General features: G+C 49.0%; 1 protein-coding gene across 1 annotated transcript in view; it reads right to left on the bottom strand.

Moving 5' to 3' along the window:
- The window catches only part of MAML2 (mastermind like transcriptional coactivator 2), a 209,520-nt gene extending 197,781 nt beyond the window's left edge, over nucleotides 1-11,739 (bottom strand). Inside the window, exons 1-2 of the mRNA XM_048937269.1 lie at nucleotides 11,538-11,739; nucleotides 10,194-11,444 (exon numbers count right to left, since the gene is read on the bottom strand). Coding sequence (XP_048793226.1) covers nucleotides 10,194-10,619 — 426 coding nt within the window. The 5' untranslated portion in view covers nucleotides 10,620-11,444; nucleotides 11,538-11,739. The remainder of the gene's footprint in view (nucleotides 1-10,193; nucleotides 11,445-11,537) is intronic.
- Nucleotides 11,740-15,690: the final 3,951 nt, after the last annotated feature.

Below are 15,690 nucleotides of genomic sequence, written 5' to 3'. Positions count from 1 at the left end.
AGCTGGTATATATAGCAAGTTACAGAAGTACCTACTGTTTACTCAGCAGACCGGATTAACTTCTGCAGAGCTATTCTGGTCCACCTGTAAATACATGGAGTAAAAGGCCTTAGGAAAAGTAGTTACTGTGTATTGGCAAGTGGCACTTTTAAAAACCTTAATATCTCAGGTTATGAATGCTGGGGCTTTGTTTTGTTTTTCAAGTACCCAAAATGACAGCACTGAGTTATGCAACTCCTGGATGCCAATTTTTTTTTTTCCAAGCAGATTTTCCCCCCCACACCCCAGTCCCCTGGGGCTACATAAGCCTGTGCTAAACTTTCAGCACAAACCACTGCTGGGAACTGCCTTGGTCCTGGCACCCTGGCTCGGATGAATAGAGAGGTCTGTATGGCAACCGGCTGGGGCTACGAGCACAGAAAGCACTGCAGTGCTGCCAGCCCCGATCGCATGGCAGCCCCGCAGCCCAGGTGTGAGCTGCTGTGTGACCCTAAAGGCATCCCATGAGTCCCAACACCCGGCATCCTCCCTGCCCTGGAGCTCCGCATGGGCACAGGGAACAGCTCGCGCCCCCAGGTATCCTTGGAGGACGTAGCCAAAGGGCGGCTCAGAATAACTCAGCCATTATCTCTGCTCTGTGAAGTCACAACTTCAACAGAAATCAAGAGGATTTTGTGGTAAAAGGAAAAAAACAGGGAGGCAGGGGGTGGGGACAGAGTGTGTTTGCAGCTGCTGGCCATCTGATTTCAGCTCAATCAACAAGACCGAGTTCCAGCTCCCAAGAAAGAGAGCTTTTGATGACATATTTACATAGCCTGAACTACAGTGGTCCAAGAGGCATTGCTATAATTATAAGGATTATATTTAATACTGCACTTGGAAACGAGGGCCTGAAATGCTGTGACTCTCTCTCTCCTTAAAAGCTGGCCAAAATCTGTCCGAGGAACCATGATGGCAATGCACAAAGTTGGTAGGAAAGAAGAAATGTGGGAGCTCTGATCATTTTAAAGTGGATTGTGTGGCTGGCAGCTCCAGCGCTGTGGGAGCTGAGCAGCAAAGAGGAAAAATGAGTGCAAATGGAAGGGCAAGTGGGTCTGCAGGAAACATGGAAAGTACTGAATTAACTGTGCTAAGGGAACAAGTCAGTTGATAACTAATATGCTTCTTACTCTTGAACTCAGATTTATTCTGGTAATACACATTGGGCTTTGGCCACCTATTTGTTGAACGAGGACTAAACCCTGGCAGTACTTCTAGATTTGCTTAACTTCTTAACTTGCTTAACTTGTCTTGACTTCAGTGTGATTACCCACGTGTGCACAATAAGGCACATGCATAACTGTTTCTAGGAACCAGGCCACAGAAGGTAAGCAGCCCGATGCTGAAGACCAAGTAGATCCAGTTCAGGAGGATGCGGAATCACAAGCTATTAGAGAAAGAAAGTGAATGCATTTATTTGGAAAACAGAATAATTGACTGCAAAATGGACTAATCAACAGAAATCATAGATTCACATAGTCTTCAGAGTTGGAAGAGATCATGACAGCCATCTAGTCCAACTCCCTGCAATGAACAAGGACACCACAACTAGATCAGGTTACCCAAGGCCTGATCCAGCCTCCCTTTGAAAGTCTCCAGGGATGGGGCATCAACCACATCACTGGGCAACTTGTTTCAGTGCCTCACCAACCTCACTAGCAAGCTTGTGCTAGGCTATCCTGTGCTAGGCTGATGTTCCACATTGTCACATCCATAGACAGCTTCAGGAGAGGCCAGTTGGATGAGAATAGCGTTAGAAAATCCAGATGTTGAGATACCGCAGCAACAAGGAAAAGACAACAGGAAGAAAAAGAGGAAAGGGACGGGGAAGGGAAGGAGAATAGAGATTGGGAAGGGACTGTACAGGAACAGTAAAAGGATGAGATGGAGAAGGGATAGGGAAGGAAAGGGATAGGGATGGGGAGGAGTGGAGGGATAAAGAAAGGAAAAGAAGGGAAGGAGAAGAGGAAATGAGATGTGAGAGGGGAGAAGTGAGGAGAGGAGAAGAAAAAGGAAAAGTGAAAGAGAAAGGAAAAGGAAAGAAAAAAGAAAAGGAAAAATGTGAGTGTCTGGAGATGGTTTCTAAAGCAACAGAATCCTGAAGGTATGGTCTGATTTTCCAAAGTGAAAAACATAAACTGAACAGCCCATGCAGCATTTTCGCCAACTGTCACTAGGGTGGCATTTCTGAAATCTGGTGGAATGACTCATCCCAAAACAACAACTGTTGCCAGCAAGGTCTTTCCTCCAGGTCTAGTTATTTGAATGGGAGAACTGTAAAGAACAAAATAAACAGAAAAGTCAAAGGCAACTCCTTGTCTGGGAGTTCAACTCCAAAGCTTCCTGTGAAGCCATCCACTCTCCAAGGTGTCTCCCCAGCCTACCCAACAGGAATCCAGGTGACCCTCTGGGCCAATGAAGGCAATTGCCCTGGTAGAACGAACCCTCTGATTAATAGAACAAATTTGCTATTTGGGATGTAGTCACCTCCTCTCACACCAAACACATACAGCATGCATCCACCTGAGCCCCTCTGCCCTTTGCATCAGGGATTTTGCAGAATGGAGGAAGCATTGCCCAGCCAACAGGTAGCACAGCTCTGGAAGGGCTCAAGACAGACACCTCTGAATCCAGCAGGAATAGAATTAACCACAGCACCACTAGCACAACTGAGCACCCTCGTTCCCTAATACAAAATGCAACAAATTCAAAAACGTTTGCTGAAGCTGTGTTGTATTGCTGAATAATTTATATCCCCGAGACCTCTGAAAATGAGCAGCATACACTTCAGCACTGCGATCGCTATTCAGTGGAGACAGTGCACATTGTGTTCAGTAAGCTCATTGCTTAAACACTGTTGCCATGACTATAAGAAAGTGATTATACTATTGTTTACAAGAGACTCTCAGTAAGTCATTACCACAGCAGCCAGATTTTTGCCTCGAGTCAAAATTTTTAGGAGGAAAAAGAAAATATCTTACAGGTATAATTAACTTGTGATCAAGATAATTTCATTAGGAGTCTTCGAAAACTGAATACATCGTAGGGTGAGGAATGAGAACACGTAAGAATTAGAAGTGACTCTGGACTGTTGACTCTGTTTTTCTGACTGCTTCATTAGTTCATCGGTAAATTCCATGGAGAAGGAAAGTCCTGCTAACTAAATGACTGCCGTAACTCGTTTTCAAGAAAGAAATAATTTACAGGGTAAGCACCAACGTAGGAGTTACATGTGATGAGTAACTGTGTAAAAACAAACCATTTTGTACACAGCTTAAGGGGAAAAAGATTTTAAAAGACCAAGTAAGGATACATGTTTGGGATTATGAAATATGGCATTTTGGCTCCTGAGTCGATACCTACAGCTTGCTGCTCTGAGTGCCCTGTGTACACGTCCAGTGCATGAACTCTTTATCTCAATAGTGTGTTGATGATCAATAGTTTCCAAAACTAAGTTACTCTGAAGCTGTCGGAAAGTCTTCCTCACATTTCCTATGGACAGTAACACAAAGCAAAAGGATGATTAATAGAGTGCTGGACTAGGAGTCAGGAAATCTGGGCTCTGTTCCCAGCTCTGCCACTGACCTGCCGTTTGACCTTGGGCAAGACACCTGACCTTTCCGTGCTTCTGTTCCCGCGTCCACTCTTTGTCTATCTTGTCTCTCGAGGCCCTGAGGTATGCAGGGGAGGGCACGGCTCTCGCTGGATGTTTTGTAACACCTACTCTGGGGAGGTGCCTATAGATCACTGCAATGAAGCCAGGGTGCCCCAGCAATGACTGTTGCACAATTCTATGCTTTGTTTCAAAGTAGAACGGCCAAAATGGAACTTCTTGGTTTCACCTGCTAGTCCAAGAACTCACCAGCTCTTTCAGGCACCTTCTGGCTTGTGCAGCAGGTAAACAGCTTTGTAAGATCTGCTTTCTCACTGTGTCACAAGTACTTTCATGCCAATTTCTAATTGCTACCGATTTCTCTGCACTTTGATTCAGCTGTCTTTAAGTGCATCACAACAACGCAGTGACACAGCCAAAAGTAGCTAAGGAGCCATTTCCAAACGAAAGGAACTACTTCAGGGAAATGGCACCACTTGTATGTGAAGCCAAGGGCATCATGTATTTGCAAATTAAATACATACATATAACAATTCTTCAATAAGCACTCATGTCACTCAATTAAGAAATATCTCTGAGCCTTCCTCCCACCTGAGCCACAGTCACAAGCCTTCCTCCATCACTACAGTATCATCCTCTTACCAGATGGAGGCAATGCACTCAGGACCAAGCAGCTCCCACCTGCTGCTGCTGGGGTGCAGCTGCAGCCTCATCAAGAGCAGATGACTGCAGTGCAGGCTGTCAGCTCCAGTCCCACTCTGCTCCAGTCTGCCACAGAATCAAGCACATGCAGTGCTTGGACACAGCTGACTTAACTGGGAGATTAATTGGAATTCTACCAATGTAGAATTAAGAGCAAGTAAAGCAAAAAGAAATACAAATATGAACCATATATTTAAGGTTATGATAAAACAAAACAAAACAAAACAAAACAAAACCCAAAAAGCAAAACTTCTCTTTCCTAAAGAGAAGGGACAGCAAAAGAAGAGGAACTGCCATGTCTTGAGCTTTCATTGTGAATCTTGGGCAACATGTTGCCTCATATAAAAACCCAGCTCTGGGAGTCATCGCATTATGTAAAAGACTCATTTGGGTTTATTTTTCCATCTTTATACCTGTGGGACAAATGCTGAAAAGGTGATCTGAGCACACCTTGAGGGCTCAAGACACAGAAGTCAAAGAAGAAGAAGCCATCAACTCATAGACATGGCCTGCAGTTCTGCCAAGGCAGACGTTCAGATATTTTGTCTTAGGCTCCATCATAATGAATGTGGCTTCTAAGCCATAAAACTCACCATCAGATTTCAGTGCACTTTAGCAAGGTGATAAATAGTATTTTTCATAGAGGAAACTGAGGTTTACGGAAGTGAAATAACTGGAGTAGTCTGTCAAAAAGATCTTAGAGTAGAAACTGAGATTACAGCGCACACACCTAAGAAACTCTTCCTTGAGAGCTGCAGGTAGTTTGTGATAGGTGTCAGAGTTGACACTTCAGTGCAATTATGGACTGATTACCTGCATCTAAGACTACTTTGGAAGAACTTGACAAGGTATTACAGATTCACATGGCTTTCAAGAGGCTACAGGAGGCTTTTCATGAGAAATCTGAGGATGTGCTTTCATTTAAAACAAAACAAAACCCAACAGAAAATAGCTGTCTCTTATTACCGTTAAGTTGAATACGCTGGCCTCTGCTGATACCTTGGTGGAAAGGACCGTTGTCAGCAGTTAAGAGGAAGAGAGGCATGTTATGGTCTTTCCTAGCCTGCTAACTGACTAACCTACTTGCTGGGGTTTTTTTGGTCACTGCAGACTAACTGAAGACCACATTGGCCTTCTGCAGACAGTGTTCATTGCCACAGGAGGAGCAATAATAGTGAGATAAGTTTCGACAAAGCAGCTTCTCTGACTCAGACGTACCTTTCTAAGGCTCAGATTTTCCCACAGAGCAGCTAACATTTTTGCTGGAGTCACATTTCTCAGCATAGAAGAAACAGAAGCTGTTTTACTCAGTCATTGCAGCGCTACGCACAAGGGACTCACTACAGAAACTGCAGAAAGGAGGAAACTTTCATTAAATGCATTCAGAGGTTAAAAAGCTTCAGAGTAAGCCATTTGACTGAAGAATTAGGGCTGAAAAGGCTCCTAAACTAGCAGACACTTAACAAGTTCTCTTGCTGAACTTTTCATTAAACAATAACCTTTATGCTGCCTCCAGGGAGCTGCCTTCATTTTGGTTCAGACAATGTTCTCATAGCCAAGGGGAACTTGGATCTTAAGCGGTGCCCAGGTCCATCCTAACCAAATGGCTCCCAGCAGGCAAAAAGGCCCACGACAGCAATTCAAAGTTTTCTACCCACAAAGGCAATGTGACTCATTTTATCTGACTCAGCCACAGAAATTGCCTTTCTGCAAACCCAGCTTTGCTCCCGCAGAAGCACAAGGAGCAGACAGCGGTCCTCCACCTCAAAAACAGAACATTTTGTCACCCTGGCACCAAACTTTGTTTCTCCAAAGATCCCACCCCAGCTTTGCAGAATGGTCTGTGCTTTAATCCCCACTTGCTCACCGCACCGTAACATCGCTTCACCCCATGGCTGGTTGCCTCACTCTGTTCGCTTTCAAACAAACAGCTTCCAAAAATTACATACATCCAGAACCAGAAAATGCAACTGCTCTGCAGGGTGCCCTGGCAGCCCACTGGCAAGAAGGCAAACAGTACCAGAGAAGCTCAGGAAGTGTAAATTTGGGCTACAAATACCAGCACACATATCCTTCCATTTAAAATACTTGAGGATCTTTGATGCCAACACACAGTAGTCCAAACCTTAAAAAATGTAGTGTACATTGCTAATAAAAAAAGATTAGGAAACAATATCAGGGCTTCTCGGCTCTTAAACAAGCATAGGATCTCCACAAAAAATAACAACCTCAGTCAAGGTTTTACAAGACAAACCTTTACAAGCAGCAGAGAAGGCAGGTGTTGTGTAGGATGGGAGCTACAGACCTACAGACATACAGACCTATATAGACCAATGCATGGTGTCTGATGGCCAAGGTCCCTTGGTGAGTTATTAACATTAGAGGACACTGAATGCCCTCCCAGCAATAGCATGCAGGAGTCCAAGGACTATGTCAGAACTGCCCGGAGTTGGACTCGACGATCCTTACGGGTCCCTTCCAACTTGGGATATTCTATTCTATGATTCTGTGAAACCTGGCTCTCAGAATGGATGGATATCCCTGAATTCCACTGATGTCTTTGGGGAGAAACCCACGACTCTTCCAGATTTGTACTGCTGTTTTTGAGAACGTAGAGGGACAGAAGGAATTAACCCACATCCCTCTTCCCCTTCTCTTTTTCACCCAGGGAGCAGGCCGCATTCACAGAATACAGTAACAATCCTTATTATAAGGATAAATTCAGTGAAACTACAAGAGGAGCACAAATAGAACGAGTCACCTGGGACTGGGACTGATGACAAACACCGCTTAGCACGCTCAGAGCAAGATGTCAGCCACCAGAGCAATGGCTGCAGTACAACAACCTGACCAGAATACACCAATGCCTGAAAAGCAGAGCTCCTGGCTTGCACAGAGCAAAAGAAACGGCGTCAGAAAAATGAAGGAACGGAATGGCCACTGGGGACTTGCAACCCCGGCACAAGAACTTTGGTATTACCCTTCGATGCTTAAGCCACTGAGGAATGCCCTCCAGAGCTAACAGTTTATACAGAACGTAAATAATATAAACAGCTAAGTGCTGGAGGGTGTAGATATATACACGCAGATGTATGTATAAAAGAACGACAGAATATTTTATCTGTTTCACTCCGCACCATGAAAAGTAACGCTACCACATAAATAAACAAATGTCAGCTCTTGGGAAATGCGGGGAGGCGGAAAGCACAAAAGCTTTCCTTGCTGTGTCCAGGAGAATAAATTTCTTCTCCACATGCACCCACACCCATCAGTCCAGCTCAGAAATCTGGTCCCCGCTCTCCAATTAGAAAATGCTGCTGCCAAAGATGCTTTCTCAAAACGCAAAGTAACGCTGCCAGATTGAGCCCAAACCCTACCCCACTCCAAAGTCTCTCTTCTGCTGGTTTTAAACTGTCCGCTGGGAACAGACAATTATCAAATAATAGCATCAACAACATCAGATTATCACTTTAAGCTCTTTGATATGTTCAAGTGAACTCTGTTTCAAACCTTATCAAGTGTCAAATATTTACTCTGGAGCCCAGCTATGTAAACGACCCATCCTGTGCCACCAAACGTGGCAGGCGCGCTTGTAACAAGAGCAGAGGGATCTGCAAAGCGAGGGGAACAGCCCAGCTATTCTCACTGGAGGAAGCGTGGGGACAATCTTGGGTTCTGCAGAACAAAGAGAGCCCTGATAACCAGAACTCCCCAGAGAGCTACGACCGCCTTCATGCTTATCTGTGCTGAGTTTTTTTAACCTGGTGGAGCTGCAGCAAGGCAGGTGGAGCTCTACAATCCCCCCGTGGAGTCAGAGATGTGTCAAACCTCACATCCTCAGCGTGAGACTCTCACACGCTCCCGCCTTGTGCCTCGTCGTGCCAGAGCTGCACTTCCCACAGCTGAGGCTCAGAACCGTGCCACGTTCCAGGACCCCACGCGCCTCCGATCTGCCATCTGCTCTCAGCAAAAGGCCAGAAATGATAGGAATAACCATCGGTGCAAATAAGGCTTCCACCGGATTTCCCCTTCAGAAACAACCCGCAGAGGATGGATCCTGTAGCCTCATAGATGTCCCTTCCCCATCTATTTATGGGCTCACTCTGTCTCATCCTTCCTGTTGCAAGTGCCCTCGGGATACCTGGTAGAGCACATTTCTCCTCCAGCTACAGGCAGAACAAAAGCAACATCCCACCATTTCCGGCCCACTGCTGCTCTCTGACTTTTCGAGACGAGGAACACAATGCTGGGCTACCTGGTGGATGCCTCTCAACCATCTGAATTCATCCTATTCAGTCAAATTTAACATTTGCAAAAGTGTTCTAAGGAGTGCTGAGAACACGTGCCTTCATTACACGGAGTTGTGACTTAGAGCCAAAGCCTTTCTCTGCTCCTCAGCAAGGCAGCCCTACAAAGCAGCCGTGAGAAACTGCTGCGTGGAGCAGAGTGGGATGCGCAGTGACAGCATCAGCGCGGAGCAGCTCCATGAGCCAGCCGTTCTGCAGTGCCGAAGCGTGGCTCAGCGCCCCATCGTCACGCTGGGTGAAGTCACACACCTTGTCAGCAGGATTACTGAATGCAAGCACGTAAAATGAGGGGTGCTTCAGCAGAGCCTTCCTTCATCAAATACATGCAGAACGGCACAAGGGCTGTGCTGGCATCATCATCTGGCAAAGAGCGGGGTAACAAGCCCTCTAAGAAACAGAGGCAGCCCTTCTGGTTGCTGAAAAGATGAAAACCTGTACGTGTTTTCTTTGGGGCTGTTTCACTTAGCAGTTTCAAGCAGCTGCCTTCAGCTCTTTCATAATAATAGTAACAGATAGTAAAAAACAATAAAAAGAACAACACACAGGCCTGTTGCCTGACTTCAGAAAAAGGAGTTTTCTGGGACACACATTGTTATGCAAAAGCCTTATTGTTTTTTTCTTCCTGTAAGACAAGTGCAAAGCATTTCATTAATATGCACTGGAAAAATAAGATAACGGCCTTCTTGATTGTGACAAGGAATGCAAGGAGATGCAATCTGTACACCGGAGTCAGGTGGAAGCACCCTGGCTCCCCTTGGACACCACGTTATAGCGTTGGCACTGACGTCACCACCCCACTCAAGGCAGCAAAAGGGGCGAAAGTAACCACGGAGATCCCGGGTTAGGATCGGTCAGGAACTCAGAAGGACAGGTTCAAGGTAGGGAGCAGCCTATGTTGGGCTGCTCACACATCAGCCTCATGCCTGTTGGGGCTCTGAGCGCTTCATGGGTGCCCAGGACGGGCTGGGACACAGCGCAGCTCATCCTACAGCAACAGGAGATGGGGCTGAGACACATCCAGAGCAACTTCCATTTGGAAAAGGTCAGTGCGTTGTCTGCAACCTGGAGAACCCTTGTAACTCGGTGGCCGTAGGGCACCGCCATGAGCTCTGCCCACCTCAGAGGTAATGAGGTTAAAGGACACACTCAGATGCTCAGCCTGTCTAATCTGAGGCATAAATGTTGACGGAGCCAACGCGAACGCAGCAGCCAAGCGCTGCCCCACTGGCACACAGCTGCCCTGGCCGCCTCCCTGGGACGGAGCTGGGCACGGAGCTCGGCACGGAGCTCAGACCGCGATTTCACATCGCTGGAGTCTGGGCGTGGAGCTGCTGGGCTACAGCCCCCACAGTCCCAACTCCAGGAACGCGGGACGCCTTTCTCCAGGCCCCCACCCCTCACCCCTCGCCTCAAGCTGCGGGGCACGCCGGGCCCGGCCCCACCTTCGCGCCTCGCCCGAGGGCCGGCGGGGGCTCGGGGTCCGGGGGTCCGCCGAGAGCCGCCTCCCGCCGGTAGGGGGCGCTGTGACTCACCGCCAGCAGGGCCGAGGCGCGCTGCTCCCCCGCCGGCTGCTCCCCGTTGATGCCGCCGTTGCTGAGGAGGTGCTGGTGGTAGTCCGGGGGCGCGGCGGCGGCGGCGGCGGCGGCCGGGGCGGCCGCGCCGCCTCCTCCTCCTCCCGCTGTTCCCGCGGCCGCTTTGGGGTGCTTGGCGGCCTTGCGGGCTCCCTGCCCCTGCTGCACGAGGTGGAGGAGCTGCAAGGTGCTCTCCCGCTCGCGGTCGGAGCTCTCGGCGCGGCCCCGCTCGTAGCGTCCTTCGCAGCTGAGGTGGTGCTGGCGGCAGACGGCGATGCGGGCCCGCAGCCGCTCCACGATGGCGCTGTGCACGCGGGGCGCCGCCGGGCCCCCCCCCAGCAGCCCGGCCGCCAGCCCCGCGGCCTGGGGGGGAGCCGTGTCGCCCATCGCTCGCTGCCGCTCCTCGGCCCTGCGGACGGGTCCGCTCCGCACTCACTGCCACATGGAGGCGGGGGGGGGTGTAAGAGGCGGGGGCAGCGGCCCGAGTCCGGGGGAGGGCGGACGGCCCCGCGCCCCCCGCGCACCCCGCCCGGCCCCCGGCGGAGCTCGGGGCTGGAGGGAGGGAGAAGAGGGGGCCGCTACGGCTGTGCCACCATCAGGGTTGGGCAGCCCCAGCCGAGGGGCTCCGGTGGCTGAGGGCTGGGGATGGGAGTTGGGGGGGGTCCGATAGAGGAAGAAAAATAAAAATCAAAGGAGCCGCTGCCTCCAAAACGAAGCGCCGGGCAGAAGAAGGCTCCCCGGGGAAAGAGTGCGACCGGGCAGGTTTACTGATTTTATTTTATTTCGGGCGCGGGCGGGGGTTATTTCTTGAAGTGGAAATTGATGAGAGGAAAGGAACCGCCGAGCGCGGCCCGGCCCCCCCCGAGGTGTGGTTCGGAGCTCCGCCGGCTTTTCAGCGGTGAAACCCGCGGTCCGTCGTTCCGGGCTGGGATCGGTCCCGCTCTCGGTCCCGTCTTTGTGCTCTCGCTCCACCGCTCCTCTTCGAGCTGCGCCCGTCCGCCGCTGCGGGGTTCCGCGGGGTCCCGGAGCGCTGCCCGCCGCTGTGCGATCGGTTCTCGCGGCCGCTGGGTAAAGCCGAAGCGCTTTCGGTGCTTATTTCTCCCCTTAGCAATAACGAAGCGAGCTACAACCCCAGGCAAAGAACTCCTCTCGCGTACTTTCCCGTAGACTCCCAGACAGCGAACAGTTTCGAGTACAGTTTCAAGAAAAGCACTGGAGACAAAAAAAAAAAAAAAAAAAAGAACCGAACCAACAAACACCGAGCCCCTCTTCTGCCAGCGATCACAAGCGGAGAGTTGCACTTACAAACTTGCAGCCTTCTGCCCCCCGAGCAGTCCGGCCGCTTTTCCTTTGTGTTTTTGTATATCCCATCCCCGGCTGCGTGCCGCGCTCCCGCCGCCTCCTCCTCCTCCTTCTCCTCCTCCGCCGCCGCCGCAGCCCGCGGCCGTGCCCCGCGGTGCGTGCGGGGCTCTCGGAGCGGGCCCTGCGGGGGCGGGGGGCGGGTGGCGCGGCGACGGCGCCGCCGGGGCCGGGGCGAGCGGCGGAGCCTCCCAGCGGCCGCGCGGGGGACCGGACCGAGGAAATCCCCTTTCGCCGTGCGCTCGCTCCGCCGTACCTGGGTGCCGGGCCGCAGGGCGGTGCGGAGAGCCGCCTGTCGCTCTCCCTCCCTCCCCCGTTGGCCGGAGCTAGCGGCGAGCGCGAGGGAGTTGTGCGATGTACCTCGTCTCTGCCGGCTGGATCGCTCTGGAACGGGCGGTAGAAAAACAAGCGGTGCCTTCTCACGCGTTGGGTCGAGGTTGGGATGGAGGAGGTGCGGCCCCGAGCGGAGTCACTTGGGTGTCCGGCACCGGGAAAGCCTCGGGCTCGGCGCTGCTCCTGCCCCTCTCCTCATTGGCACCGAGGGCGGCCGCTGAGAGGTCTGACCCTGCGGGCGGAGTTCTGGAGGTGGGCTGTGTTTGACGGGGGGGATCTCCAGAGATCCTTTCCAACCCCTGCGGCTCTGCTTCTGTGAGGTGCAGAAATAGCTGGGCCCGGTCAGGTCTGTTAAACCAATGCACGGTTGTGCTGCCAGGTCTGTGTTGCCCGCGTTCTCACACACCGCTCTGAGAATAAAAGTGGCCTCAAGCACAAGGAGACACAGCGCTGATGCAAAACCTCAACTTGGTTCTGCAGTGCGGCCCATCAGAAAAGCTCACACGTTCCATCACAGCGTCCTGGGATCCAGGTCCTCCTGGATACAGAGGACCTGATGCCAACCCTTCAACTTCCAAACTCACAAATCCTTTAAATACTATTGGTGAAATGACACATTTCTTGAAATTCATTCCAAATACACAGTGCTGGGTGTATGGGGGTTATCCCCACACTGTTTGCATGACCCCCATCTCTCCAGGTGCGTTTTCAGGATCTGAGTGTTTATGCAGTGCAGAGTTTGTTCCCCAGCCAAAGGACAGGTTTGGGGATGTGCTACGTTCAGAGGAAGGCATTATAGCTAACAGGAAAAAAGGATTTTTTTTGTCTAACCTTGAACAACTGAGGAAGAGTGGGTTATTATTTGATACGTAACGGTAGCATGCATCTGTTGAGAACAATGAGCTGGCAATGTTGGAAAAAATATAAAGGGGGGGGGGGGGGGGAATTTTGTACAATAATGGACAATGTTACCTTTGCTTCGAGCCCCTCCAGGCTTTTTTTTTCACTGCTTATAGCTCAGATGTCTCTGCTGTGCAACAGTGACACAAATCCCGTGCAAAGGAAGCAGGGTTTTACATGATGCCTTGGCTGAGGTCTTCAGTGTTGCAGTGAGACTGAAATTGGTGGTGCTGCTTGGGGAGATAAGGGGCAGATGCAGGAGTCCTCGCCCACAAGCTGCTGTAGGGCTCAGAGAACCGTCTTTCAAAACAAAGATTTCTGAGTTGTAACTTTAAGATGTTTAAGATTCACTTTTTTTTGCCAAGCAGCATCTCATGTGTTTTGTGGTTTAATATAGATCGCTGGCAGAGCGAGACAGCTGCTTGCAGGGCTGCGTAGCAAGTCCAATATACAGCAAATGCTGCCCCTGCTGTCTGAGAGAAGGAAATACCCGAACCCCATCGCTCAGCCATTCAAGTTCTGACCGGGACGCTGCCGAAAGTTACCAGCCCCTGGAAAGCAGTACCAGTTCTGAACGGGCTCGTTGCTTTCATAAAATCAGCTGGCTCTTAGCACCATCAGACATTATTTGTGATCGTGTCACATGCATTCTAATAGAAGCACACATGATGAAACATTAACGTAACAGATCCTGAATAATTGATTCCCCCCCCCCCCCCCTTCCCCCGTCTGCCAACAATAACATGTGGCCTCTTGAAATGCTGTAGTAATCTCACGTGAACTGTCATGCTTGAGTATTTTTCTGTGTGAATTTCCTGCTGCTGTCGAAGCTCTGGGTTTCCTAAGTCAGCACCCTCTCCAAATGGGCAAAGCGCTCAATGGTGCTCACCATGGAAGTCCCACTGTGCTGATAACGTTCCAAAAAGTGAAGGAAAAGACCATCACCTATGTCAAAAATCCATGTCACTTAAAGAAATTAGTTCTTGCTGAAATCTGGGCACATACTCTGTTCATCTGCGCTTAACAGTCATGTATCAAATGACTTCAGTTGTATTAACCCCACTGAAATGGCACATGCTTAGTTGTAGTGCCGCAGAGAATTCTGCAAACCAGGGCTCTCGCTTTTCAGCCATTGCCACTATTTGCTTTTCAGTGAAGGTTCTTTGCCATTTGGAATGAATGCAGCTACAAGCACACGTAGGCAGGCTGAATATACCATACAGCTCGCCTGCAACATCACTAAGCTTCAGAGCAGAGCTCTGAACTGACTGCAGCTGGGTCAGTTTCCTTGCCCTGAAAGTTTGGACCCGAGGCTCATGTGTTATCGCGCTGTGAACTGTACAAAAGCCGTCTTCAACACACCTGGGTTTTTAATCAAGAATCTAATCCCCAGGGAAATCTAAAGAAACTGTGCCTACACCTTATAAATAGCAGGGGAAAGAAAAAAGCACACAACAAAAACACATCATCCCGTATCACCTAGAAAAGGACCACAATTATGTAAACTAAACAGGAACATTTATGGAACGAAGAGGGTTCCTTCAACACCACTTCACATGCTCCTCATGCTATCCCTTGGCTGTTCAGTCATGTTTTCCTACATTCTTTTGTCTGGTCTCTAAATTCAGGTTAGAAATAGATATTTTTTATTTCTCAGAGCAGAATCAGCAAGCTAACTTTTTAAAGTGCACTTCATGCTGGCTGTTTCTCTTGGAGTAGCACTGTATTTGCATGCGTTTATCTAACACACCCACTCTGTTTATCCAGGAAGACTTAAAGAAGGATAAAACTACAAGCCTTTATTTATCCAAATAATAGTAAACTAGAAGAGCTAAGCATGGGAATTGCCTGTAATTCCCTGCTGAGCTACTAGAAATAGCTGCTTTTGGGAAACAGGAGATGCCTTCACCATGTTTAAGAAATACAGTATCAGCTATCTCCTGTTAGCAAAGTTTGCCATCCTGTTTGATTCACAAACGACTTTATTTCTGAAAAGAGAGGGACAAAGGGAGAAGAAACTTCATACTTCCCTGCCAGTATTAGACATAGAATACACACCTTCTCTCTTAGAAGTACATCGCGTTTGGCAGGCTGATCCTATGCATAAATATAAGGTGTGCAATTTTATCATTATCATAGTCCCAGGCCACAGAACTTCAACTAGAGCAGATTGAAACCCTACAGGAACTAAAGCAATTTCCAAGTATGATCATTAATCACCTGCTCCGGTTCTAATCACACACTGATCTCTCCTCATTGTTGCATTAAGACAGGCACTTTATCTTAATTAGAGCTACGACTTCAAAAACTAAAGACAATTAAAAATGCCCTATCAGAACAAACGTTATATCTTCTCACCCACTAAATTCACTCGAAGTCTCTGAAGTGGAAAATAAAGCATGAAAGATGGTGAGATCTCTGACCTCTCCCACTAGTTGTTATTTGCACAGAATTTCTCCACTATAAATATTCTTATCTCAATTGGACCTGAAAACCTTTCTTGGTAGGAGCCTTCTTTGCACTGTGTGCTACGTAGCACTGAGCAGTTACAGCTTGTCCTGCAAAATCCAAACTGATTTTTTACTTATATGGATCTTCTAAACAATTCTTCAATTTTTTAATTTTTTTTTTTGCAAGTGAAGACGAATGTAAACATGTCATAATGATACCTCACGTTCTCTGCCTTGTAGAAGCTCTTCAGGTGAAACAGCAGCCACAAAAACATTATCACTTCCTCTAATCTTGGTGAGAAGAGCATCAAAGTTTGAGACAGTTCACATACAAACATTTTGTTAGTCCCCTGCCAAGCCGTGTCATCAGTTTCCTACTGAAATAGAAATCAGTGATGTCAATTCTAGGCATTTTC

Source organism: Lagopus muta, chromosome 1 (assembly GCF_023343835.1).
Source record: "Lagopus muta isolate bLagMut1 chromosome 1, bLagMut1 primary, whole genome shotgun sequence".
Taxonomy (NCBI): Eukaryota; Metazoa; Chordata; class Aves; order Galliformes; family Phasianidae; genus Lagopus; species Lagopus muta.
Note: the sequence above shows the minus strand (reverse complement) of the source record. Positions and strands in the feature narration are given on the sequence as shown.